We start from the raw sequence: 24620 nt of genomic DNA, 5'->3' as shown, positions 1-24620 counted from the left end.
GATCAAAAATTTCCTACAGTTAATTCTTTGGAAAAATGATATTAAATATTTTAAGTATCTTATTCTTTATCAAAAGTAAAGAATATTTATCCACTACTAAGGAACATTTATCCTATGCTATGTGCTGAACAAAGCAAGTGAAACAGACATGAGTTCTTTCCTCTGTAATATTCTGACAGATTCTAAGAAGCTTCTATGACAGGGAAGATAAAAACAGTCTTTTACCGGAAAAATTACTTTATCATGTCTTTGAAAAAAATCACATATTTATAAAGTTTTTAGTTTATATTTGTATGTATTGATTATCAAGACCATCATGATGGATTCAAATTGTGAGGAAAAAAACCTCAAAATATAGGAACCAAATTTTCTACCCTATAGCAATATAAGTATGAAAATAAATGAGGAAATTCATACATTTAAATAGCTTAGACTCATTTGGAATTTTTCACATGTAGAAGATATATGCAATATAGAAGTTCAGTTATAAAAGTAATAGTAGGAAGATTTTATAGGTAAAATATCTCTCAAGAACACATCTTTTTATATGGCTTATGATATAATACAATTGATTATACTTTGAGTACCAAATTTGTCTACTAATTAAAGTTATTACGAGCACTCTATCTAAAGAGTACATTCAAGCTAGAGACAAAACTCATATAACTACAGTTTTTAAAGAACTGATCTGTGCATTATGACAGAAACATTTCATTAATAAGAAAACATCCATCTAGTTGGATTTCTACAGTAAAAACTTTATCGCACTGGTGTCATGAAGAAAGACCTTCCTTCCTAATATATTAAGTGAGCTATGTAGGTATGCCATAAATTGTGTTATTCATGTTATAAGAGTTCTGTAGTCCATCCTTTCAGGATCTGTTTCTCTTTGAGAACTAGAAATCAATTTATAGTTTGATTTCTTCTCTTTCATTCCTGCTACATTTCTGATTTTTTTTTTTATATTAAAAGCACAAAGCCAGGACTTTCAGTATACCATCTTCAATTTAAACTTTTGAGTGGTGGTCAAAAATTGTTGTTGGGTTGAATAGTCTTCAGAAGTTTCTGGTACATTTCTGACTTTAGAAACCTGGGATAGGAATCCCTTTCCATGTGCATATGCACTATTTTTTGAGCCTCTTCAAAACACGTTTGAGTGGGTTCTTGAATATTCTTGATGATGGTTTCTCTTGTCGAACTGTCAATGTTAATCTGAAAAGTGAAATTACATGTAGAACATAAGTAGGCATAATTGAAGATGAAAATGGAATGGAAAGGTTTAATTTTTTTCTTCCTCTCCTTTTCAGTGGAATAGGGTAATTTTGTTTGCAGTTTCATTGGTATCTTAAAAGACTGATAAGAGATAAGCTACTTGCTTTTGAAAAAGTAAACATCCAACTCAACATCCCAGATTTAAAGTCTGGCCTAACTTTCCTACTTAACTGCTGTGTGACACTGAAGAAGTTAAATTAACTTCTCAGATTCTCAGGTTTCTTATCTGTAAAATAAGGTTAACAATACTGACTACATAGCACTATAGGAGGTACTGGATGTAAAGTGCTGGCACATACGTGTGCTTGACAGACACTAACGCTTTCCTGGGGTGTATGATTTCCGGTTGCCGGCATTGTCAGGTGTGGTTACCTCTCTAGGGGACTCTGGCTGGATGTAAGTCCTATAAAGCTTCTTGGCCCTAGAAGTTCTGCTCCGCTGTGAGGCAGCTTTCTTATAGGTTTCACACGCCATCCAGAATTTAATATTTTCATCACTGTGCTCCGTTTTTAAGTATGCTGCATAGACTACCGGACCATCTAAAAGTAGAGGAGAAATCAGTTTATTTTCCTGGGTCAGCATCCTAAAAATATCTGAACAATATGTAATGCAGTTTAAAACTAACATCTGAATCAGAGCTCCCAAATTATTTAACAAGTGAGTATTATATAATGATACACACACACACACACACACACACACACACCCCACATCTCAGTTACATCTGTGCATCTGAAGCATGTTTTGACAGTGCCAGTTAGTGGTGGGATCATTCCTTCATTCCTTTATTCCGTGTTACTCAGAGCAAAATGCCCACTAGTGTGGCTGGGTCTAGGATGGAATTAGGTCACAAGGACCCAGAAACAGGACTTAAATGGCCTCAGTGGGAGAGAGCTCTGATCATGAAACTGACATGAAAAATCTAAAACCTCAATACAAACTGGAGGGTAAGAGCAAGGTTTAGAATCTAAACAGGCAGGTCAGGGTTGAAAGGAAAATGTCCAGACCATGTAGAAATGATAAACTGATCAGGCTGTATAGCCCGGGGTGTTTCTCGTACGCAATTAGAGCAGGAGAACATGGGTGATGAACAATTCAACTTCATACCCATGGTTTATGGTTCACACCAGAAATGAAGGACGAGGCAGGGAATGGAATTCGGACAGGGTGTTGGAAACTGCCTCAAAATCCAGGACGGGACCGTGAGGATGTGCAGAACAACCATTAAGTGACGCTTGATGCCAGAGACGGTCATCCTCAGCTCTGGTCTTTGCTGAAGTGGGAAGATAGGGGCAAACGTGTGGGAGGAAGTTCCCCGATTGAGCCACTATTTTGTGGGCACCAGTGTTTGAAGAAGAGGGTTAAGTGAGTTTTCACACATCTGGCACATTAATCAGAATCTTTGGGGGGATCAAGTATTCTCAAGATTCAAGATGAACCCTCTGAGAAAAATATTAAACTTCTTTTGGTGACTACGAAGTCTCTTGGCATATCTGAGAAATTGAATTGCTAAATGATAAGACAATGTAACTTTCCAATGATAGTGACAGAAATGTGTATGTAGGTGCATTGAACACGTGATGAAACATAGGATTTTGACTGACAATATCTTAGTATTGTTAACTGTTACAAGAAATAATAGTAATCAGAGGGAATAGCAATGGTGAGTAAAATCATATTTTCCTAGGTCTTCACATTAGAGATTGGATCTAATGAGTTTCCTAGCACCAGAAAGCCAGGCTCCTTGACTCCTTGGCTTCTACTGCTCTGTCAGCACTGATACAAAAATAAAGACAACAATTAAGGTATTTTGTATTCAAGAGAAAAACTCAAACAGAGGCAGATTCTAATAACACCTTCTAAGGAGGTATTAGGGTTGGGGAAAGCTGGCGATCTGCAAGAAATGTGCTATCCTAGGAAGACACAAGATTAGAGCTTGGTTCATTAGTATCATGGGAGCAAGTGTAGCCTTCACGACATTGGGTGGGAGAGGGTTCAAAAGAAGCATTGTTTGAATTGAGAGGACAGACTAGATGTGGGTAGGGCTTGTGTAAAAATGTAACAAGGAAAGGATATGGATTTGGTATTTCTACCCAATGGGGGAATATATTTTACCTTACACTTAAAACAAGAAGTTTGTTTTCACAGCAATTAACTTTAAGATGTGCCTCACCTCATCACAGACACAGAAAGCTGGGGTCAGAGAATACAGATGTAGCAATTGGTACTCCTATTAGAGAAACAGCTGAATGGGTAGGCAAACCAAAAAACAAAACAAATCAAAACAGAAAGCCATTTCTGGCCTAACAAGTGAAGCTGGAAGCCAATAATTTGCAGTGTGTATTGAAAGAACTAGAATCCTATTTAAGAAAATAAAAAGCAATTTTTTATACTTTGTACTTAGAGAAATTTTGACTGAGTGCTTCATTAGGAACAGAAAATAAGGCTCCTAAAATAAATGAGTTATGGAATAGGAAAAGAAACAAGCTACCAGATGAAATCTGCAGGTCCTGGAATGAGACTTAGCCACCAGGCTGCTTGCATGGGTTAAGCGGATGGGGTAGGGAGCAGGTTGGGGGATAATTTGGAAACCAGTGTTAGATTACATGTTATAGTATTCCGAATTTGTGTTTATATTTATGTTTAGCTTAACTGTATAGTAAAATGTTTAGGGATTCTTATTCTAGAAGCTGCCTGCATCTGTACCTGCCTTCTTTAACTTCCCTCCTGATTGAGTGGAGGAAGGGTCTTTTGGGGCTGGCCGAATGGTTCAACAGTTCTCAACGTTCCCAAGTCCTCTGCTGATGAACCCATACGTGTGTTGCCACATATATTTTTATATAGATACCCAATGTGGTAGACGGTGGTATTGTTCTCAGTTATTCCTGCCCTTCTTGGAGGAGGATTGTACTTTCATGTCCCACTTATTTCAGCCTTGCTCATTGGACTTGTGTCAGCCAATGACACCCATGCACAGTGTCATGTGCAGGTCAGGCAGAAGGCTTCAGGAGGACTATCAGGGGGTTCTGCCATTGCTCCCCACCCCTCCAAAAAAATTACGTGAGAAGGACACATTCCGGAAGAGCTGCTTCTGTAGTCTGAAGGCCAGAATAAAGACCTGCAACAGAGCTATAGTTGACCCAGTCATTGTGTAGCATGAACAAGAAATGCACCTTTCTTGTAGATTAGTGAGATTTTAGTACCACGTATTACTGTATCATATCCTAGTGAAAGCTGACCTGGACCACTTGAACTTGTCTGATTATTACTGATAGGACTCTGGTGTGGAGAACAAGTAGCTCACATGACTGGTATGTTTTATAGAATTTTATCTTCATTAGGCTAATTTTTATGTAAGTTAAGCAGCTGAAAATATTTGTACAAAAGTGTTCCAGGGGAACTTCCCTGGTGGCGCAGTGGTTAAGAATCCGCCTGCCAATGCAGGGGATTCGGGTTCGAGCCCTGGTCTGGGATGATCCCACATGCTGCAGAGCAACTAAGCCCGTGTGCCACAACTACTGAGTCTGCGCTCTAGAGCCCGCGAGCCACAGCTATTGAGCCCACGTGCCACAACTACTGAAGCCCCCGCGCCTAGAGCCCGTGCTCCGCAACAAGAGAAGCCACCGCAATGAGAAGCCCGCGCACCGCAAGGAAGAGTAGCGCCCACTCGCCGCAACTAGAGAAAGCCCGTGCATAGCAACGAAGACACAACGCAGCCAAAATAAATTAATTAATTAAATAAATTATAAGAAAAAGAAAGTGTTCCAGGAATCCGAGCAATTATTAAAGTCAGAACTGAATTGCTCACTGTAGAATTTCTGTTGACTCATACAACAAGGGGATTACAAGGTGGGAAAGCCTTTTCCAAATTAGGCGATGCAGCCCAGTGTGGCCCGTTCTGAGGTTTTAAATGATGCTCCTTTCTGAGCACTAACGCTCCAGAGACCATGATTCTGCTTGAGCAGAGTAATAGGGATAAACAGGAGAATTGCTCATTAAACTGAGAAGATGGAAGAACTAGGTTTATGTCACACATAGTGTACGCTTTTTCCTTGAAGAATGAGAGTGGTGCCTTTGGGACTCCCTAGTGTGTTCTTACAAATTAGTCACTGAAATTAGTATTTCTGTGACACACAGGTGACACATGCTGGTATCTTGATGTAAATAGAAAGGAAACATGACATTCCTCTTGTCTGAGTCAGAATGGTGGCCCATCTATTCCAGGATTGTTTTCTGCAAGGCGGCAAGGCTCATGGCATGCATTAAATCCTAAAAATGGTCTGTGTGGCAGTCTGCCACCAGAAAAGTGTCTAAAACTGTGTTAAATCCATTTTATTTTTAATATGTACCACTGGGGAAAATGAATTCCATAATTCTACCAGCCTCTGTGTGAAGTTTTAAAATAAGTCTGTTTTATTGAAATTCTCTGGTTTGGCTTGTATGATATTAATCATTTCTGGTTTTTCTCCTAACTTCTCTTTGCTGTAGTATTATAAAAGCAACTTAAATACAGAAGTTTGTTAACAACTTGATATTATTTCCTTTCACTCTTTCAGTCCTTTGTTCATGTTTAACTTTCTACCTAAACAGTATTCATTCGTCTTCACAAATACAGACACACTCTCAAATTACCTTACTGGCATTATACAATGAAAGCAATTTTGTATCACTCTTTCATACTTAATATGGTGTAGCAAACACTTTCTCTTATTTACTCTTTTTTTTCCCTCCTGTTTACTCTTAAAGGTCATGTAATAGTCCATTGCAGGACTACTACACTGTATTATATTTAGCCGTGCTACCATTATCGAATATTTAGATTATTACCCCTTTGTATGTTATGACGTATTCTACATTGACCATTTTGGTTTATGAATCTTTGCATCTCTAATTATTTCCCTAGAATTAAAAGAGTAGAATTACTAGATTGATGATGTAATATTTTTGGAGACTCTTGATACCTATTGTAAAATTGCTTTCAGAAATATTTCATTGTTTTTCATTAGTAATAGCAGTGTTGACATGTCTACACACTCCTTCCTTCCCAATCAGATTGGGTAAAACCAGTGACTTGTAATTATTTAAATTTGTGTTTTAAAAATATTAATGCTTAAACATTTTTTCTTTATTCCAGACCATTTCTTTTCTTTCTGTGAATCTCAAATTTTTTGTCCATTTTTCTTTTGCATTGTTACTGTTTTCTTGAATTTCCAGGTCTCTTTGTGTATTAAAGACACTATCTGTTTTATTTATGGCATTATCTTCTGTTTTACTTTTACATGTTATTTTTGTTTATGATTTGGGGGGAATATTTGTAAAATATCTAATCTGAAAAAGCCTAAGTTCATCCATCTGATCTGCTTTCAATCTTTTCTTCACTCTTATTAGAGAAACTTCTGTAAAACAAAAATCTGGCCATGGCCCTTTATTTATAGCCTTCAGCCTTTCCCATTGCTCTAATGGTAAAACCCCTACCTCTCGGCAGTGGCTGCAGGGCCCATGAGGATACCGCACTGCCTGCCTCTCCAGCCTCATCCTGTCATGCCTGAACACCGTCCTGATTTGCGCCTTGCTCCTCCCGGCCAGGTGGTGTGTTACTGCCATGCTGCTGTATATGCAGCTCCTTCTGTGTGGCGGGCTTTAGACCCTGATCTAAGACTCAGGTTTGGTAGCTCAGTTTCTGAAGAAAATCTCTCCGAAGCCCCTGTCCCCACAGCAGGTTAGATAAGTGCTTCCTGTCAGTTGACAAGCAGCACCTAGTCCACACTTATTTTCGTTCTCATCGTATCTCCCTCTGTACCACAGTCTGTTCTGTGTGTTGATTTATTTCTCTTACTCTCCCCTCGCCTGCCAGCCCTTTGAGAACGAGCACTGCAGTCACTCACCTTTGCATGCCCCACGCCTACGTGCTGCCTGACGGGTAACGGGTACCCAGTAAAGAAATGTTTGTCAATCCAGGCTTTTGGATCCCTCGTGCTTCTGTATTTTAAAGAGACTCTCTGTAGATTTTGAAAAGTAAAGAGGCAGGCTCTAATTATTCAGCGTCCAGGAAGCACCAAAGACCAGAGGATTATAGTTGTTACTTTTTGGTTTCTTGAGAGCGAGACAGAAAATGTACTAACTGAACATTGAGGTCTACAAAAGGCCAGGTTTGTTGTTGTTCTGTTGTTTTCCCTGCAAGGTGAGGACATGCCTGAGAAGTTAAAGAAGACGGAAGTGCTAGCGGGAAAGGTGAGGCATGGCAGCATGGGGAGTAAGAGGGATGGCGAGGGGAACCATGGCAACAGCTGTGGGTAGCAGCGCTGAGAATAAAGGGTGGTGTAGGGAGCTGCCAATCCCCAGTGAGCAGCGCAGAATCTCACAGATGAGGAGAGCCGAGGGAACACACAGGAGGGGACAACAGTATCCCTCAGTGACTTGTAGTGTGCACTCTCTGCCGTGATGCAGCTGCTCCGCGGCGTGGAGCAGCCCCGGTGCCTTCAGCACTACGATCATCCTACACTTCCCATCTGGCATTTCCAAGGCTGTCCACGGTGATTGTGATCACTGAGAAAGGGAGGGAAGTGTTCAGTACACTTAAGGATGATTTTGGCCAAAATTAAGATTGATGCAAATTCTGGGATTCAGAACCCTTGCCGATCCAGAAGGGCTTAACTGTACGTCTGCTCTTGTGTCTGTGCCGGAGTGCACACAACAGGCCATGGAAGAATACACAATTGTGCTTTCTCACTTGAAATCATCACTGCAAATTTTAAAATGGGCACTCAGCATTACCCTGTCATCCTACCATCCTCCCCTTATATCGTGGCTCTCCAGCTCTCCAGAAACTATTTCCTATCCCGTCCTTTCACAATGCCAACTCTTCCTCTCCTCAGCTGCTGATGACCCTGCTTCAAACTTAGCTGAGAACACAGGTTTGATTAGGTGGAGATTCCCTCACCTTCTCTCCACCAAATCAACCAACCTACCTCCGCTGGTACCTGCCCTTTCTGACTCTCCTCCTGAGAGGAAAGGATCCCAGTTGCTTTTTGGGTGGGCCAAACAGTTCATTTGTGGCTCCCACCTGATTTTGCTTTCCCTGTTGCCTTGCACTTCTCCTTTGCTCTTAAAGTCGCCGCCACTCTCTTCTGTGTCATCCGCTTCTTCCTCTCTAGTGGTTGCCGTCGTCTGCAAATATGCTGCTTTATTTCCCAAGTAAAACCAATAACAACTACTGACTCTTTACGCCCAGCGTGGACTGCATTCACGCTTCCTTCCAGCGTCTGGGCTTTTCTCTGATGAACTTCACAGCAAAATTTATGTAAATAATTCCCTGTATCATCTGCCTTGCTTCCTCTTGTCCAATCCATCTCCACCTTGCCCCCAAGGCTGCTCTTACCTCAGCACAATTGACTTCATGTTGCCACACCTAATGGTCGCTGTTCCTTCCACATCTTACCTGACTTCCCAGCAGCCTTAGACACAGTGCACACCTCCTTTCCTGAAACGCTCTCTTCTTTGCCTCCCGTGATGATATGCTGTCCTGGTTATTCTTCACTCACTTGATGCTCCTTTAACATCTCCTTCACAGACTCCTTCTCTTCTCTGGATATGGAAATATTGGTGTGCATCTAAGCTCCACGTCTGGATCTCTGCTCGCCTCCCTCTGAACTGTCCCTCTAAGTGAGCTCATAGAGCCTCCGCTTCGATTAGCATCTATATGCTAATTACTCCAGGTTTTGTCTCCCCTACTGAGTTCCAGTCTTAACTGGTTTATTGAAATAGCCTTCTAACTAGTCTCTCTGCTTCTTTTCTTCAGAAGAGAACTAGCGCATACTTCTATTGATTTTTTCTTTTATTGACTTACAATATTAGTGTCAGGGATACAACATAGTGATTTGATATTTTTATAGATCATGCTCCATATAAAGTTATCATAAAACATTGGCAGTATTCCCTGTACTGTACATTACATCCTTGGGTCTTATGTGTCTTATACCTAGTAGTTTGTATCTCTTAATCTCCTCCCCTCCCTTGCCCTTCCCCATCCTCAGAGGGTATTTCTCAAAGCACATTAATGCTTGTCACTTTGCATTTAAGGTCGTTCATGTGGCCTATAAGGCCCTGTGCTCCTGTTATGCTGAATTTCTTTCGGTTAATTGAAGACACTAACCTCATTCATATCTCAGGGTCTTCTGAACATGGTTTTCCTCTGCTTGGGCCGCTCTGCCCCCAGACCCCAGTGTGGCCGGCCGCTTCTCGTCATTCAGTTCTTAGCTCAGATTTTACACCTTCCGACAGTTTGTCTCTAATCATCCCGTTGAATTTCCCTCTTACTCCTGTCTTTCTTTGTCATACGACCTGGTTTTATTTTCTTCAAAGCACTTATTATGTTGTGGAATTAATTAAGCTATTAGTTGGCTTTCCCGTTTGTCTCTCTCCTCCCTCTAGAGGGTGCACACGAGCCGAGCACAGTGACCCTCTAGGCCTCTTTCAATGTACTGTCCAGTGCCAGGAAGGTCAGCCAGACACGTGGAAGGATTGAATGACTCATCCAAGGGCATTAGTTGCCGTTTTATACTTTTTAAATTTATATTAAGCATACTTTACTCGAATATTAGTGGGAAACCTCTATCCTCATCTTTTGAGATTTGGCCAAAAAATATTATTTATGTATGAGCCTTCTGCATTCTTTTCTGGCATTCTTTTCTGATATTTTAATCAAAATCAAAAATAAAATGTTGATTAATCAGAGTTTTGATTTTAATTATTTTTTAGTCTTGACCTTTCCAGTTTGTAGAGTCTTCAGCTTTTAGGTGATCATTGGTCTTCCCTGGTATTGCAGTGGTTAAGAATCCGCCTGCCAATGCAGGGGACACGGGTTCGAGCCCTGGTCCGGGAAGATCCCACATGCCGCGGAGCAACTAAGTCCATGCACCATAACTACTGAGCCTGTGCTCTAGAGCCCGCGAGCCACAACTACTGAGCCCACGTGCCACAACTCCTGAAGCCCACATGCCTAGAGCCCGTGCTCTGCAACAAGAGAAGCCACCGCAATGAGAAGCCCGCACGCCGCAACAAAGAGTAGCCCCCGCTCGCAGCAACGAAGACCCTATGCAGCCAAAAATAAATTAAAAAAAAAAAAGTTATTACTACTTTTATGCCCATTTGAAAATAATTTTTTCCTAAAATCTTGGATGTTTGGAAACTTGAAGGACTTTCTATCATCTGTAAACTTGGAACTTCTGCAGGGTACTTTCTCTTTAATTCATTGTGGAGATTTTTTAATGAGACCAGTCTTCACACCAAATTCCGAGGAATACTACACACTACATTTCTTCATTGAAAGAAGCAGTCATTTGTCTTTACTGTACTTCCTTCTTTTAAAACCGTTTCCTGTTTGCTTTCAGTCAGAAAGCAAAGTACTTACAGTCAGAACTCTTTATCATTTTACAACAATCTGAGTCATTTAAGTCCCAGCTCAAAATTTGCCTTCTGTGAGAATCTTTGCCATGTGGGTTTCTGAACTACATATTCTTAGAAATTGTTTTTTAATTTGTGTGGAGGCATCTGTGTGTCTTACCTAGAGGATGAGTTTTACTCCTGTGCTTGGTTAATGTAAACGCAGTCTATTCTCTGGCACATTTAATGTTTGTATTCTTAGTTTTATCTTTCTGATTGCATGTCCCATAGAATGATTTGTTTTATATCACCTTTTTATTACATGATTGTTGAATTTTTACATGAATTTCACAGTAATTCACTTTCTGGTAAGATTAGTACCCTGTTTTTGGTGATTTTTGTGAAGAGCAGTATGCTGTCTTCCTGTCCTCATCTTTTCTTTAGACTTTACTTATTCTTATGATGCTAGATCTCTAAATTGCTAATTCTAGCCAAGATCCCACTTGAAAATTTTTTCTGAGTAATTAACTTTATTCACTCAGTTTATGAGGCTGCCAGGATTGGCACAGAAACTCTTACACAATAAGAGTTTTGACCTAAACTCTTACACAATGGCGTTTTGATCTTTTCTTACTAATATTTGTCTTGTATTTATTCATTGAACATTTACTGCATGCCCATTAGGTACAAAGCACAATTTCGGCCTCTGGGAGGTAAGATGAAAGGTGGATGAGAAGTGATCTGTGCTCTCAGGGAATTTACAATCTAGTGAGAATGCAGCTGCGGAAAAAAACCCAGTACACAAAATTGCCATAATTAGAAGCAAAGTAAATAATGATACTGTCAAATAGAAGAGAGAGAGAAAAATATTTCCAGGAGGTTTCCAAGAGGAGAAAGTGGGACTTGAATTTTACCTTTAAGGATGGGCAGAGTAGATAGAGGAGACAGAGAGGCAAAAGCCTGGACCAGGAGAGTTGGGCATGTAGAAGATAGAGCAGGCATCACAGGGGCAGAAGGGCATGTCACGTGTAGGGACAGAGCTGGAGGTAAGTGTTAGAAAGTGTGTTGGGTTAGGTACAGAGTCCTGCAAACCAAGTTGGAGACTTTGGACTTTTGGGTGGGCAGCAGAGAAAAAGGAATGCTATTCAAGACAAGCACTTTATTTCTAAGAGAAATAACTCTCAGTCATTGTGTGTCTCCTCTGTACCAGGCATTGAGCGAGGGGGTGTATATTTAACCTGCACAGTGATGCTGAAAGGATACATGATATTATGCCGTTTTGCAGATGAAGAATAATAAACTCCAAGAGGGAGATTAATCTGGCAGTGCTGCACAATATGGATTACTGGGGGTTGGGACGAACTCTGAATTATTAACAGAGGATCAGTCAGGATAGCCAACTGAACATACACTTTAGTCTCTTCCTCCTATACCAATATCCTAAAATTGACCAAAAGGATACATATCTTAAAATTTGCAATCATGCTGGCAAACCGGATCACAAACTATGAGGTACACCTGAAAAGTGAGAGGCGGGGACGGTGGCGTCAGAGAAAGAAAGCGTGGCCTTCAGTGCCCACTGGGAAGGGCTGCTACCTGAGGTGGGCCCTCAGGTGGTGACAGAGCCTGGAGCTGTGTGTCCCAGCACTGTGGGTGCCGTGGAATAAGAGCCAGGCCGGCTGGCTAAGGTGTTTCAGTAGGAGTAGCCAGGGGTCCGCACCTGTGCCATGGCCCTCCAGGCCAGGTGGCGACAGCTGTCTTTGAACCGGGGTGGGGGTGGGCCCTTGAGTCGAGAAGAGCAGGCAGCACCCCAGAAACATGGCGAGCCTTGGGCGACGGGAAGCACCCTGCCCAGAATAACTGCTGGCACCCCTGCCAATTTAAACCTTGGGTATCACAGCTAACTCCCCTCCCACAGTCAATAGATGTAAACAGATTAAACGTTCACAGAGAGGCTAACAGGGAATCTCAAATTAAAAAAGGTCTAGAGCAAATCATTAGCAGACATTTGAGGGGAACAAACCGCATTTTGAAAGAAGTACCAAGTTCAGCAAACAGGAATTTTCTTTGAGTGTGCCCTAATTTTTCTCTGTACCTGTCTTCTGGTGTTTATCATTTCCTACAGCCTCCCAATTTCCTACCCCAGACACAGTTGACTGCTCCTTCGTATGTCTTGTGTTGAGCCTCTGACTTTACCTTCCTCACATCCACTGCTATCATCTTCCATTTATACCATCTGAATTCTGACACATACATAACTAAATATGGACTTATATGAAGTCCCACTTAAATCAGACACTGATAAAGTTAGAAGCAAACTTTGAGGATTTTTAGAATATCAAAACTCAAATTTATTCTTACTTCTCAAGGCACTAAGAAGAGGAAGTTGTTAGTTTTTTTTAAATTATAACTTTAGAAAGCTACAGGAAGGCAGTATATTTCAGTATGTGTTACTACTTAAACATATTTTCCAAGGGATTTTACACATATACTTGTGAAGAATAAATATTCACAATGACTAATCTTGCTTTAATTAACACCAAAGAAAATAATACTGGTTGACATGGCAAACTATTTTCAGGTTTCTTTTTTTAACTTTGGCAGTTGCCGTTTAGAAGGCTATGAGAAGAGCAGCAAGCATACATCATCAAGTTCCCTCATTTTCCTCCAAGAATAAAACTGACTAGTTATTAAAAAATGATATGTACATGATACTCACATTTCGTAGCCATCAACTTTTCAAAAGACTGGGCCCACTGTAATGCTTCCTCCAAAGTAAGGCTTTGAAAAGAAACAAAAGGTGCTCATTGCACTAAAATATTCTCAAGCTTTTTCTGAACTAAATAGAAATATGCTATCTTGAAAATAATGCCAAGATATAGTTATACTCTATTTGTGTGTAGTTTGGGATGGAAATTTATTTCCCAGTGATCTTTTACGTTTTATTTTTACTTTCTAAGTGATTAGAATTATAAAAATATAAAAGTAGAAAAAACATGAAAATCTGATAAAATAAATTAAAAAAGATAAAGAACCAGAGTTTTACAATCTCTGTGGCCCAGATTACCATTGTTAATATTTTGATGTATTTCTTTTTAGTTTTTTGGTTGTATGCATGTTTGTGTGCTTTTAACCAAGAAGTAATCATTCTCTGCATATGTGTGTGTGCATACTTTATATGTGTGTGGGGTGTGTATATACATGTATATGTACACACAAGTTTATATATACCCTTTTAATAAGCCTTTTATGTCTTCACAATTTATAGTGTTATAATTTATAATTGTAAATTTATTTATTTACTTTTTTGATTAAGGAAATATTTATTCTTTTATCTCTAGATGAGTAATTGTAAATTTATAATCACTGGGAGTCAGTATCATTTATAGTGACCATGAAGTATTCTACAAGGGGGCATTCCATAGTTTACATAATTATTCTCAATGAGTGTTTTGATCATTTCTAATTTTTCACCAATAAAAACAAATAAAACCCAGCTGTCATTGAGGCTTGCCATGCCAGCGGTCAAGGTAATTCCTTAAGAGATTAACAGAAGTAGAATCAATGCTTCTAAAAGGGTTACACGTTGTATGCTGCTGCCACCAGCAATGTGTTTGCTCATTTATCTATTAGACTCTTAGAGTTTATCCGCAAAACCTATTGGCATGCATAACTTTGTATTTATTATGTATAAATATTTTCTTGGTCAGTTATTTGCTATATATTTTTTTACCTTGACGGTTTTAGTTTTTATCACTGTGAATAATATGTCAAGTTACATTTGACTTAAACAGTATGAAAAAGGCTATTTACCATTTTGAAAATATCTGTGGAAGATACTGGCTTCGAGACTTCATTTCTTTCATTTTGGTGGGCTTTTTGAGGTGAATTGGTAAGCGACTGTTCTTCAGAATCACTTTCTTTCCCTCCTTTAAAGTACTCAGTGCGTTCATTGCCATTCAGTTTATGATACTTTCTTACTTTTCCTATTTTTAATAACCGCATCTAATCAAAAGCCACTATAGATACAAGCAAGCACTGCCCTTTGGCTATCACCTGGTGTAGTTAGCTCAGTACTCAGTGTTGAGGGGACAGCCATCTGCATTAGCAGGTACTTAACACAGTGAAAGAAGATTAGTTAAAGAGGTTAAAAAGTAACCTGGGACATAGAAAAATATTGGGAGTCCTAAAAAGGTCAAATATCCTTTGTTTTCTGAAAGTTCAGGTGGTACTTGCTAGTTCTAGATGGAATGTTTGCTTCAGCACTGAGGCTTAACAGTGCACTGCCGTTGAGATTGCTTTCAGCACACATTTCCATGAAACCGTGTCAGACTCGTTGTTCCTTTCTCGTATTAGAACTTTAAAAACAGAAACCTAAAATCACCTTTTCCAGTCCAGCGAAACGAAAAGTGCTTGGCACGGTGTCCTGCAGACCTAACTGTCATATAGGAAAGAAGAAAAGCTACAGTGTGAGAGGAGATACCGTCACCGTCCTGGGTTAGCTCAAAGTTTGGTGTTGGTGACTGTTGGCAAGGGAGTACCTGTGCCTCTAAGGGTCATGAGTTTATGGAGATGCATCGTGATTGGGCTAATTATGGTTGGGGGTGAAGCTGTGAAGTAAAATTTAGTTTTGGTTTAATCCCATTTCTGCTTGTAATTTTTTCTGAGTATTTCACCAGTTTCATGCTGTCCCGTGGCTACCGGTTTCCCTTAGGGTAATTCTAAACACCTTTGTCCCCTCATCCCCTGGAGTTTCTAATAACAGACTCCACTTTTGCGTCCCCTCCTTTCTTCTGGACAGAGAGAGAGCAGGTACCAAACAGATACGGGAGCACTCTGAGACATCGCAGCATTGCGGAGAGAGGAACGAGGAGTGTTTGGAGTCTGACAGTCCTGGGTTCTGATTCCTGTGCTGGACTTAATAGCTTTTGGTCTAACTTAAAATCTCCAAGCTTCAGTTTTATTATCCACAAAGTTACCCCGAAAATTAAGTTAGGTCAGGAACATAAAGCACTTATCAAGTGACTGTTATCTCCTGGTTGGTGAGGAATGTGAATTCTCTTTCCTTGGCCTTCGCCGGCCTTGACGGTGGGTGTCAGGGCAGGTAGAAGGAAGGCAAGCGTTGATGTGATGCTCTATGGGAATCATCAGCAGAAGAGAAGGAAGCTCTTCCCAAACCAGCCTTCTCGCCTTCCTTCTCCCACGGGCCTGGGCAGTTCAGCAGCCTCAGCTGGTCAGTTGAAATGCTGAGCTTTGGGTCTTCCTGTCTCTCCCACCCACCACTGGAGCCTCCGCATCCTCCAGACACACAGTAGCTGGTTAGCGTTTTTGGATATTTGGAAACCTCAGGGCGGGAGCCTGCATACCAGGAGCTCCGACTGTAGCAGGGATGTGTGGCCGCGACTGAGTCTCCACGCAGACGAGGTCAGGCTCTCAGGTTAACCCAACAGGGACCCTCGGCCTGGGGATTCTTCAAGGTGAGCAAATCCAGTCAAACGGTTTGTTACCCTCCTCAGGCATTCCGCTTTCCGTTTTAGTATAGCCACTGGCCCCATCTGAATGGCTTCATTCTGAGTTATGGCAAAATGTAGAAGAGACCTGGGAGCTTGGTGAGCATTCGCTTACCCCTCCAGTCTCACCTCTTGCAACCACGGATGAAGGTCTGGCACTTTGTAGATAGAGGGTTTGAACCATGTAAATATTTTGGATCAAAGAATCTCATTTTAACATATAAAATTTTAACAATATAAGACTTTAAAAAAACCTAAGAATATTTGTTCGTAAAAGACTCTCTAAAAACATTAAACTTGCTGAATTCTCAAGTGTAAACCATGAATAATGAAAACGGAACCTTAGTGTAACGCATGATTGCCCTTCTAGTGGAATTACTCATGTGTAAATGCAAATTTTACTTTCTGAGCAAAATATATTAAGACAGCAGTTGAATAAACATACACCTACTTATCATGTGATAAATATACATTATAATGGTAATAGAATTTACATGCTACTTACTTTGAAGGAGGCCTCTTAGAGTCATCTCTGCACATCTTACAGATCCAACAATTCCGCCTGCTCATTTTTCTAAAGAAACGCAGCATATACTTAGTATAATCTAGCGATTTAAAATGATTATATATTAGAGTCAACTTCTAAAGAACAGACAAAGTTATAAATCATACAGAAATAAGGATGGGTTCTTGAAGTTAATGGAACACAGCCACTGGTGGGGATGGGAAGGAGGGAAGAGAATAAAATGACTCATCTCATAAATATTTTATAGGGATATAGGTGCTTTGAGTTGTGATTTTAGAACTCATCCGGCCCACCTGTTCTCTAATAACAGCTTTCAAAAAATACAGCTCTCTGAAAAAGATCTTTCCATGTAGGAACTCCCAGCAATGAATTCACCAACTCCCAAGTCTTCCCACTTTGGATAACTCTTATTTATAGAAAGCTCTCTCAATATACTGAACAAGAATTGGCCTCTTTGTAATTAACCAAACAAAATAGTGTAAACAGCCAAATAAAAAAATAAGCCTTTTTAAGGGCGAATTCTGAGTGGAGTGTTGCTTACCTGGCTTTCCCCACTCTGGTCAGTGTAACTTTGACTTTAAAATTCAGGTAGAGGTTAGTCAGCCCAGGCTTTATCGACAATGTATGGCGTAGAAGGTTTTTAACTCAAGACTTTGAGACAAAAACTCAAACATTTGTTAAAAACGATTAAATCCACACTTTTCAATGAGAGCCGGAAATACTTTGCTAAATATATATTCACACTTATCTGCAATGAGTTATTCAGGATAAGGAGTGAGTATTATATCAGTCTTTATTGGCTCATGGGAAACATCTGTTGAACACTTGTTATGTACCAGGTTCTGGCTGCCGGGGGTCTACATAGGTCCTGTCTTTCCTCTTCCCATCCTCACTAACAAGCAGTGAAAATTCACGTGGGGACTTTGCAACAGGAAGTACAGGGGCCCATGAGTACACATGGGAGGAGAACCTAACCGGACCCAGGGGTGGTTAGAGAAGGCATCCCGGTAAAGCAGTAGCTGAGCTAGAACTACAGGGTGTGCAGGAATGTGCTGAGTGAAGGAGAGAGGCAGTTTGGGCCCAGGTCAGGAGGCAATGGGTCGAGTCCTCGTTGAGGAAATGAAAGGAATGTGGTCACTACATGAGTCCAGAGTATGGCAGGGAGAGAGCTCGGAGAGAAAGGCTCCAAAGTGTTCATTGCAGCAAGAACGTGGTGGGAGATGAAGCCATAAGGGTAGAGGCAGAAGTCAAGCACGATAGGCCTTACACACCATCAGTTTCATAGTAAGAAGCTGAAAAATCATTGAAGGTTTTAAAATACGGAATAGACGTGTTAACATTTGAAACTGGTTTTGTAGTAGAATGGATTGTAGGGTGGCCGGGGTGGAATGAGGGAGACCAGTTAGGAGGTGACTGCAGGAGTCCAGGTGAGGGATGTTACAAGCTTCGGTGAGGAAGGTGGCAGTAGCAGTGGTGGGAAGGGGATAGATTTCAGATGTTTTAGCGGAGGAGCTATCCGAACTTGTTGATGTATTGACTCTACCCGGTGGGAGAAGGAAAGGAAACAAGTTCAGGTAGAAGAAATTCAGCCTCAAGGTAAACATGGGCAGTTTTCATAAAACATATAAGAGAAGCCAAAAGGAAAGATGAGATGGTCCAGGAGACAGTATAAAACAAGAAAAGCGGGTGGCTCAAGACAGATGAATGAACACACACGTTTAAGAGAGAGACTGAGAAAGAGGGCCCTGCAGGAGGAAAATCAGAATAATATGCTATGACAGAAACCAAGGGAGGAGTTATCAAAAGGAAAAAAAAAAAGGCTAATTGAGTGTTAGGACCTGGGTAGAGATTAAGAGAGCAAAGGACTGAAAACATCCCTCAGATTTGTTAACAAGAAGGTCATCTGTAACCCCGGTGAGAGTGGTTTTAGTGGAGTGGGGAGGGCAGAAACAAGCAGCAAAAAATAAGAGGAAATGGAGACCTGGCCTGCACATCTCTGGGGACATCCTTCATAAAGTCTACACTGCGAGTGATTCAGCCTGAAGTTGGCCGTGGTAGCCATGGACAGAGGGTGAAGACATAGGAGAAAGAGGGAAAATCCGTAGAATTTCAGGTTTCTGAAGACTGAGGAGGAGGTGGGATTCAGAAGGGGGGGGGTCGGACTTTGGAGATGTCCTAGTGGAAGCATAGGAGGAAGCTCCTGTCCCCTTGTCATTGGAAGGGGCAGGGAAGGCACAGGTGCAGGTCTAAGTATATTTGCAGGTTTGCGGATAAGAACTTATGGGTGCTGTGGTCTGCTGGACTTCATTTTCTGTGTGGGTCTTTGCTGTGAGGAGAACCAAGGGACAGGAAGCTACATGCATCTACAGGATGGAACAAAATTAGGACTCTTGAGTGCAAATATAGAGTCACTCTAGTTTAAGCAAACGGGAGACTTTATTCTAGACTCACACTAGTCTAAGCAAAAGGGAGAGTTTATTATAGGGAATATGTTTGTGCAAGTAGATTCTGGATGGCCTTCAATGTTGGGCTCTACCCTGTTGGTAGGGATAACTCACTGAGGTATTTCAATAATAGTGTGATGAAAATAAGTCTTTTTCTAGAAAGACAAATCTGACTGAAGATGATTAACACTGAAATAATTGAGGCTGAGAAAACTGTTAACAGCGATTGGCTGTCCTTAACTGATCCTGTGTGTAATTGCACCCTCAAGTTTCAAGATTCCTCATCTCTGTAATCACCTCTAAGATGCGGCGGATTATACCCGATGGCTCTCTGCTTATCTTCTAAGCGGGAGGATGGTAGAGAACTTCTTTCTTTCATGTGTCATTTCTGTCAGTGTCGCTGGTCATCTCTGTCTTCTCCTGGGCCTGGACTTGTCCCCCAAGCTCTACTTTAACAATCGTTTTTATATCTCATCGTCTCCTCACTTGATCTACTGGATCTATGTGCACGCATTGGTGATCTGTGTATCTAAAGTTCATGTCTGTTTATAAGTCATCATATTTTCTTTTATAAATTCAACGCACCTGTTTGACAAAAGCAGCGCAGTCTTAGTGTGCAACACCCACGGAGGTCAGCAGCACAGCGAAGGTAAAGTAATTTCTGGGTGCACTAGAGTTTTGGGGAGTCCCGCAGTTCCTGAGAGGTGACAGGGTATATTAAAATAATCCTGGGCTCTGAAGCCAAACAGACATATGCTTGAGTTCAGGCTCTTACTAGCTGTGTGAACTTGGGCATATTAATTAAACTCTCAGTTTCCTAATTTCCTCTTCTCTAAAACGGAACTGTACATATTAGAAAAACGCATGTGTGCGAAAACCTTCTGTTCCAGTTAATGTGATCGTCCTTCAGCTTCTTACACTCTGTCCCTCAGGAAATATTTCCTAAGCTCTAGTGTATGTACAGGAAGCACACGTTCTGTCAGACTGCATCCCTTTCTCTTTTTAAAGTTCAGCTCAGACCTCATAAGTTCTTCCAATTAATCTTATTCATTCTTCAGTGTGTCAGCACACTCCCTGCAAATCCTCCTTCCTTCGTTTGCGTTTGCTCTTGTGTTCCTATTTTTCTGTTGTTCACGTATTATGGTAGTAGCTGAGGTTCCAGCTTTATAATTAGCGAGGTCTGCGGCAGAGCTTCAGACACATGTGGCATGTGTATCCTATTGAAGGGATGGGGCTGCCAGGAAGGATTCGTTTGGCCAGAAGAGCCCTGGCAAGCTTGAGGGGTGGAGGGGAAGGGACGAGAGGACAGCCCAGCCAGAGCTTCCCCTTGTGTACAATTATGCAGGCTGTCCCCCAACCCGGATGCCTGGTCTGGAGGAGAGAAGGGTTGAGATCCACCCACACTTCCCTTTCCAGGCTATGACCCGCAAGTGGGGTTTCATCCATGTGGTGGAAAGACTACTTTTTTAAATTCCAGCAAAGGCTCCATGTAGACGAGTAGCAGCCCTGTGCTGAGCTACGTGACTGATGCAGAGGGAGGTTCTCTGGCCCAGGTGGCTCATCAGTTGGAAAAGGAGTGGAATATAAATATAAATATATATAATATACAAAAATATATACAAATATATAAAAATCATGTTATTTATAGTTCTGACTTTACTCTTACTAGACTGTAAATTTCCTGGTGTTATGTGCAAGTGCTATTTGATAATCATGTATAAGTAGTTGTTTACATGTTGTTGTATTCTGAGTCAAACATTCACAGATTTATTAAATTATGGAATGCTAATAGAATATAATGACATAAAAGCATCAACAATTAAATTAAATACTTAGTGACAGAATTGGGTACAAGATGTATTCTGCATAGAAAAATTAGATCACACAATAGTCTTGTTTTATGAACTTCTCTGGTTTTCTAGTCCATTGAGAAGTGGACCTTGTTGGCTGCTGCCCCAGTGAGTGGAGCCCTGCTGCTCATCTTCTAAGATTCCTGGGACCGCACGTCCCTTGCCCACCTGCATGCCCTCTTTCAGTTACTGCTGGATTCACTATCACTATGCACCTCCACTTTGCTGGAATATCACAGAACACTCCCCATGTCCTCATAATGCCTCCAACGTTGAAACCAAGAGATAAATGCACAATTATTTAACCCAGTTTCTGGTAATAGAACAGATTGAACTCCTGAGTTTATTACTTCTTCCAACTGACACTGCTAAAATTCTAGTAAAGAAATGTATAAGGCTTAAACGTGAAGGAAAAGGCAGATTAAACAAGGAGACAGAAAACACAATATTTCAAACGAATTCTGGAAGATGGAAAGCAGACAAAGTAATAGAAATTAAAATTCTCATACCTCTAAAAGGAGAAGGGAAAAGGCAGCCTTTGGAATTTCATCTGACCAAATGAAGAAAATATAATTCACAGTGTGAGGACAAAGAACTTCCAAAATAGCTAGTGGTTTAAAAGGAAATGTCTGCAGTCCTGCGTTCAACAATATTTATCATTAAGTAGTGCGTCCACATCTACAGTTACCAAAATATAGAGTGACAGAGTGAAACACTTTCATATTTACAATTGCAAACTTTTAAGAAATATTTCTGGTGATTCCAAAAGGAGTAAATTCTAAAAAAAAATTTAAAATATAGTTCTTCACAATTAGAATTTGATTAAAATTCCTGTTGATAAACTCATATTTATTTTGCTTATAGTTAAATCCAATTAAGAACATTTGCAGTGAAATTATACCTTTCAAATTAGAACACACATGGTCATTTACTGGTAAAAATATAAATGAGCCTCAAATATTCCACAGAACTACAATTCTGCTTTGGCAAGAAAAGAGTTTCCTGTGAAAGAATGACTTAAACTGATAAGATATAGAATTGATTTAAATTGGAGAAACTCACCAAGCTTCACATCAACAATAATCATTTTTTTCTCATATTGGTGGTATGATATGTGGAAAAATTCCATTGACCTAAAAATAAAATAATAACAAAAACAAACAAAAAAATTATTGTGTGCTTCCTGCAGAATGCATATTTGGCAAAGATTTCTATAAATACCCAGCCTTACATTTTAAGCAAATATTTTTTCCACTTTGTAAGTGCTGGATTATGGTTATCTACATTTTTGATTTATTAACTCCTTATTTAGAATTTTATTAGTTTCATGCATTGATATCATAAAAATTCCTATACTTTTTATTTGTGTTTTCCATTGCTTTTTCTTTAAATATTTTATCTTATTTAATATTATGTATTAATTTACCTAGCTTTTTTTATTTTTCAATATCCTCGTGGTAAAACTAGTGTGCACTGTTACTGTCTAAGCATAGAATATTTGGAACAAGTTTAGGCTTCCGTATGATTTTACCTCCAATGTTTTTTCCTGATTATTTTAAAGAAAGAATATATTTTATCTATGAAAGCCAATTCTTAGAGTGGTTATAAATGCATTAGTTATTAATTGAGTTAGATGTATAATATGCCAGGAATAGATTCAAGTTTCCTCTAACGTTTAAATGAAATCTTTCTCAAAGTGATATGAAAATAAATAAATTTTCTTAAATTGAGCCTTTTGACATATTTAAATGTTCTTATTATGCTGGTAGGCAATTGATATTCTGTTCATATGTAATGTTGTCATTTGAATGTGTTTATTTTATAATGTGACATGTCACATAAGATTTAGAAAAACCTAGAAAAAATTTTTTATTTTGGTGAGATTTTGTCTGTCATAGCACACAAAATTCTTGCCTTTTAAAAAACAAGTAATTTGGGCTTCCCTGGTGGCACAGTGGTTGGGAGTCTGCCTGCCAGTGCAGGGGACACGGGTTCATTCCCTGGTCCGGGAAGATCCCACATGCCTCGGAGCAGCTAAGCCCGTGCACTACAACTACTGAGCCTGTGCTCTAGAGCCCGCGAGGCACAACTGCTGAAGCCCGTGTACCTGGAGCCTGTGCTCTGCAACAAGAGAAGCCACCGCAACGAAGAGTAGCCCCCTCTCACCGCAACTAGAGAAAGCCCGCGCGCAGCAATGAAGACCCAATGCAGCCAAAAATAAACAAATAAAATGAATAAAATAAAAAATAAATAACTTAAAAAAAATAAAAGTGAAAAACAAGTAATTTGTGCAATAGTTGTGCTTAGGCATAACATAAAAGAATGAAGAAATTTCATAAAATCAAGTTAATACTTCATAGAAACCGTCTAACGACCTACACTTGAAATCAGTACAGCTAATTAAATGATGGAACTAATCATTGGTAATGCGTAATTTTTGAAACAAACAATTCTGAAGTTCCTGATTTCATAATGTATCTTTATCTAAACATATACACACACATGCACACAAAAAGCACATAAAATGAAAGACCATACTCTACTCTAAAACTGTAATATTTCCTTTACTGCTCCATCTAGAAGCTTCGTTTATACACGAGTGACTTTAAGTTTTAAGTATTCAAAGCCTAGGCCACACAAATGTGTGTTTACTACTTCGTTTCTTTGTTTTCCTTAGAAGAAACCTGCTAACACTTCTGCTTTTGAAATAAACATCCACTAGTCATTTATGTCAAGCGAACAGTATTGTATTCATCAGCTGTTTTATAGAATCTCATACTTACAAATCTATGCTGTAGAGTAGTCCACCGTGCTAACTTCTGTTTCCTCCCTGTATGATCCTTTTGAAGTCAGGTTCTGAAATTCCCTAAGACCCCCAGCATCTTATTTTTGCTGGCATAAAGGAACTTGACTGTCTCAATAACTACCTTCGATGGCATTCTGGCCTCTGTACCGAATGTTCTGTTTTTACACACGTATCTATGCAAAGAGAGGTTTTGTTGAATATGGAAATCAGTGCTGTGGGATGCAATGCGTTGCTGATAAAGAGGTCTTATCTAACATTATTAGCCCATCTGAAGTGATCAGATGATTGGAAGCGGTAGCTCCATGAAATCTTCAATGTAGTAGTCAGCCTTTTTTTCCCCAAATAATTCATTTTTGTAGTTTTAGAAAATGTATAGCTTAAAGTAAAATCCCCCTTTAAAAAAAAGACAGGGAACTGAATACCAATAAATCGGCTACCACAGCAAACACTTGTTATCAAATTATTGAGAACCATTAAACTCAATCTGGAATAGTCAAATTACTAAGGACTTGCAACAATCGAAAGATCTAAAGAGGCCTGTTTTCTAGCTAAACCTTTCTAGTTCTTTCAGCTGGTCCTCATAGGGCAGTTTTTGGACTTTCCTTCATTCTCCAGTTTGTTAAAACACCTGTGAAAATCTTAACTGAGCACAGTGCTGTGGATGAGGACTGGTGAATGCAGAGGCTGGTGGGATTGCCAGTGCCCTTGTCCTGTGCCTCCTGTTAATTGTGTGTGGGGGGCGGGGGGAGGGTGATTGATAAGAGGGGGAGAAACAGAGTGGTGGCGGTGGAGGAATGCTAAATAAAACAGCAGCAAAGATCAGGCTGAGGT

The 24620-nt window shown here is 40.1% G+C and overlaps 1 protein-coding gene across 1 annotated transcript; it reads right to left on the bottom strand.

Annotated features, from left to right (window-relative positions):
- Window positions 1-1026: 1026 nt before the first annotated feature.
- RGS13 (regulator of G protein signaling 13) lies at window positions 1027-16733 on the bottom strand. The gene is made up of 4 exons (XM_007191164.1): window positions 16669-16733; window positions 13373-13434; window positions 1645-1811; window positions 1027-1212 (listed from the first exon to the last, which is right to left on the bottom strand). The coding sequence occupies exons 1-4, from the start codon at window positions 16731-16733 to the stop codon at window positions 1027-1029; spliced, it is 480 nt and encodes a 159-aa protein (XP_007191226.1).
- Window positions 16734-24620: the final 7887 nt, after the last annotated feature.

The sequence above is a fragment of the Balaenoptera acutorostrata genome, chromosome 1 (genome assembly GCF_949987535.1).
Source record: "Balaenoptera acutorostrata chromosome 1, mBalAcu1.1, whole genome shotgun sequence".
NCBI lineage: Eukaryota > Metazoa > Chordata > Mammalia > Artiodactyla > Balaenopteridae > Balaenoptera > Balaenoptera acutorostrata.
Note: the sequence above shows the minus strand (reverse complement) of the source record. Positions and strands in the feature narration are given on the sequence as shown.

Bases quoted from the DNA above. Each gene is read 5' to 3' on its own strand.
- RGS13 (XM_007191164.1), bottom strand. From the start codon at position 16,733: ATGAGCAGGCGGAATTGTTGGATCTGTAAGATGTGCAGAGATGACTCT. The intron at 1,812-13,372 runs GTGAGTATCATG...CTCTACTTTTAG, and splicing joins AAAGTTGATGGCTACGAAAT to ATGGTCCGGTAGTCTATGCA. The intron at 1,213-1,644 runs GTAACCACACCT...TTCACTTTTCAG, and splicing joins AGCCAGAGTCCCCTAGAGAG to ATTAACATTGACAGTTCGAC.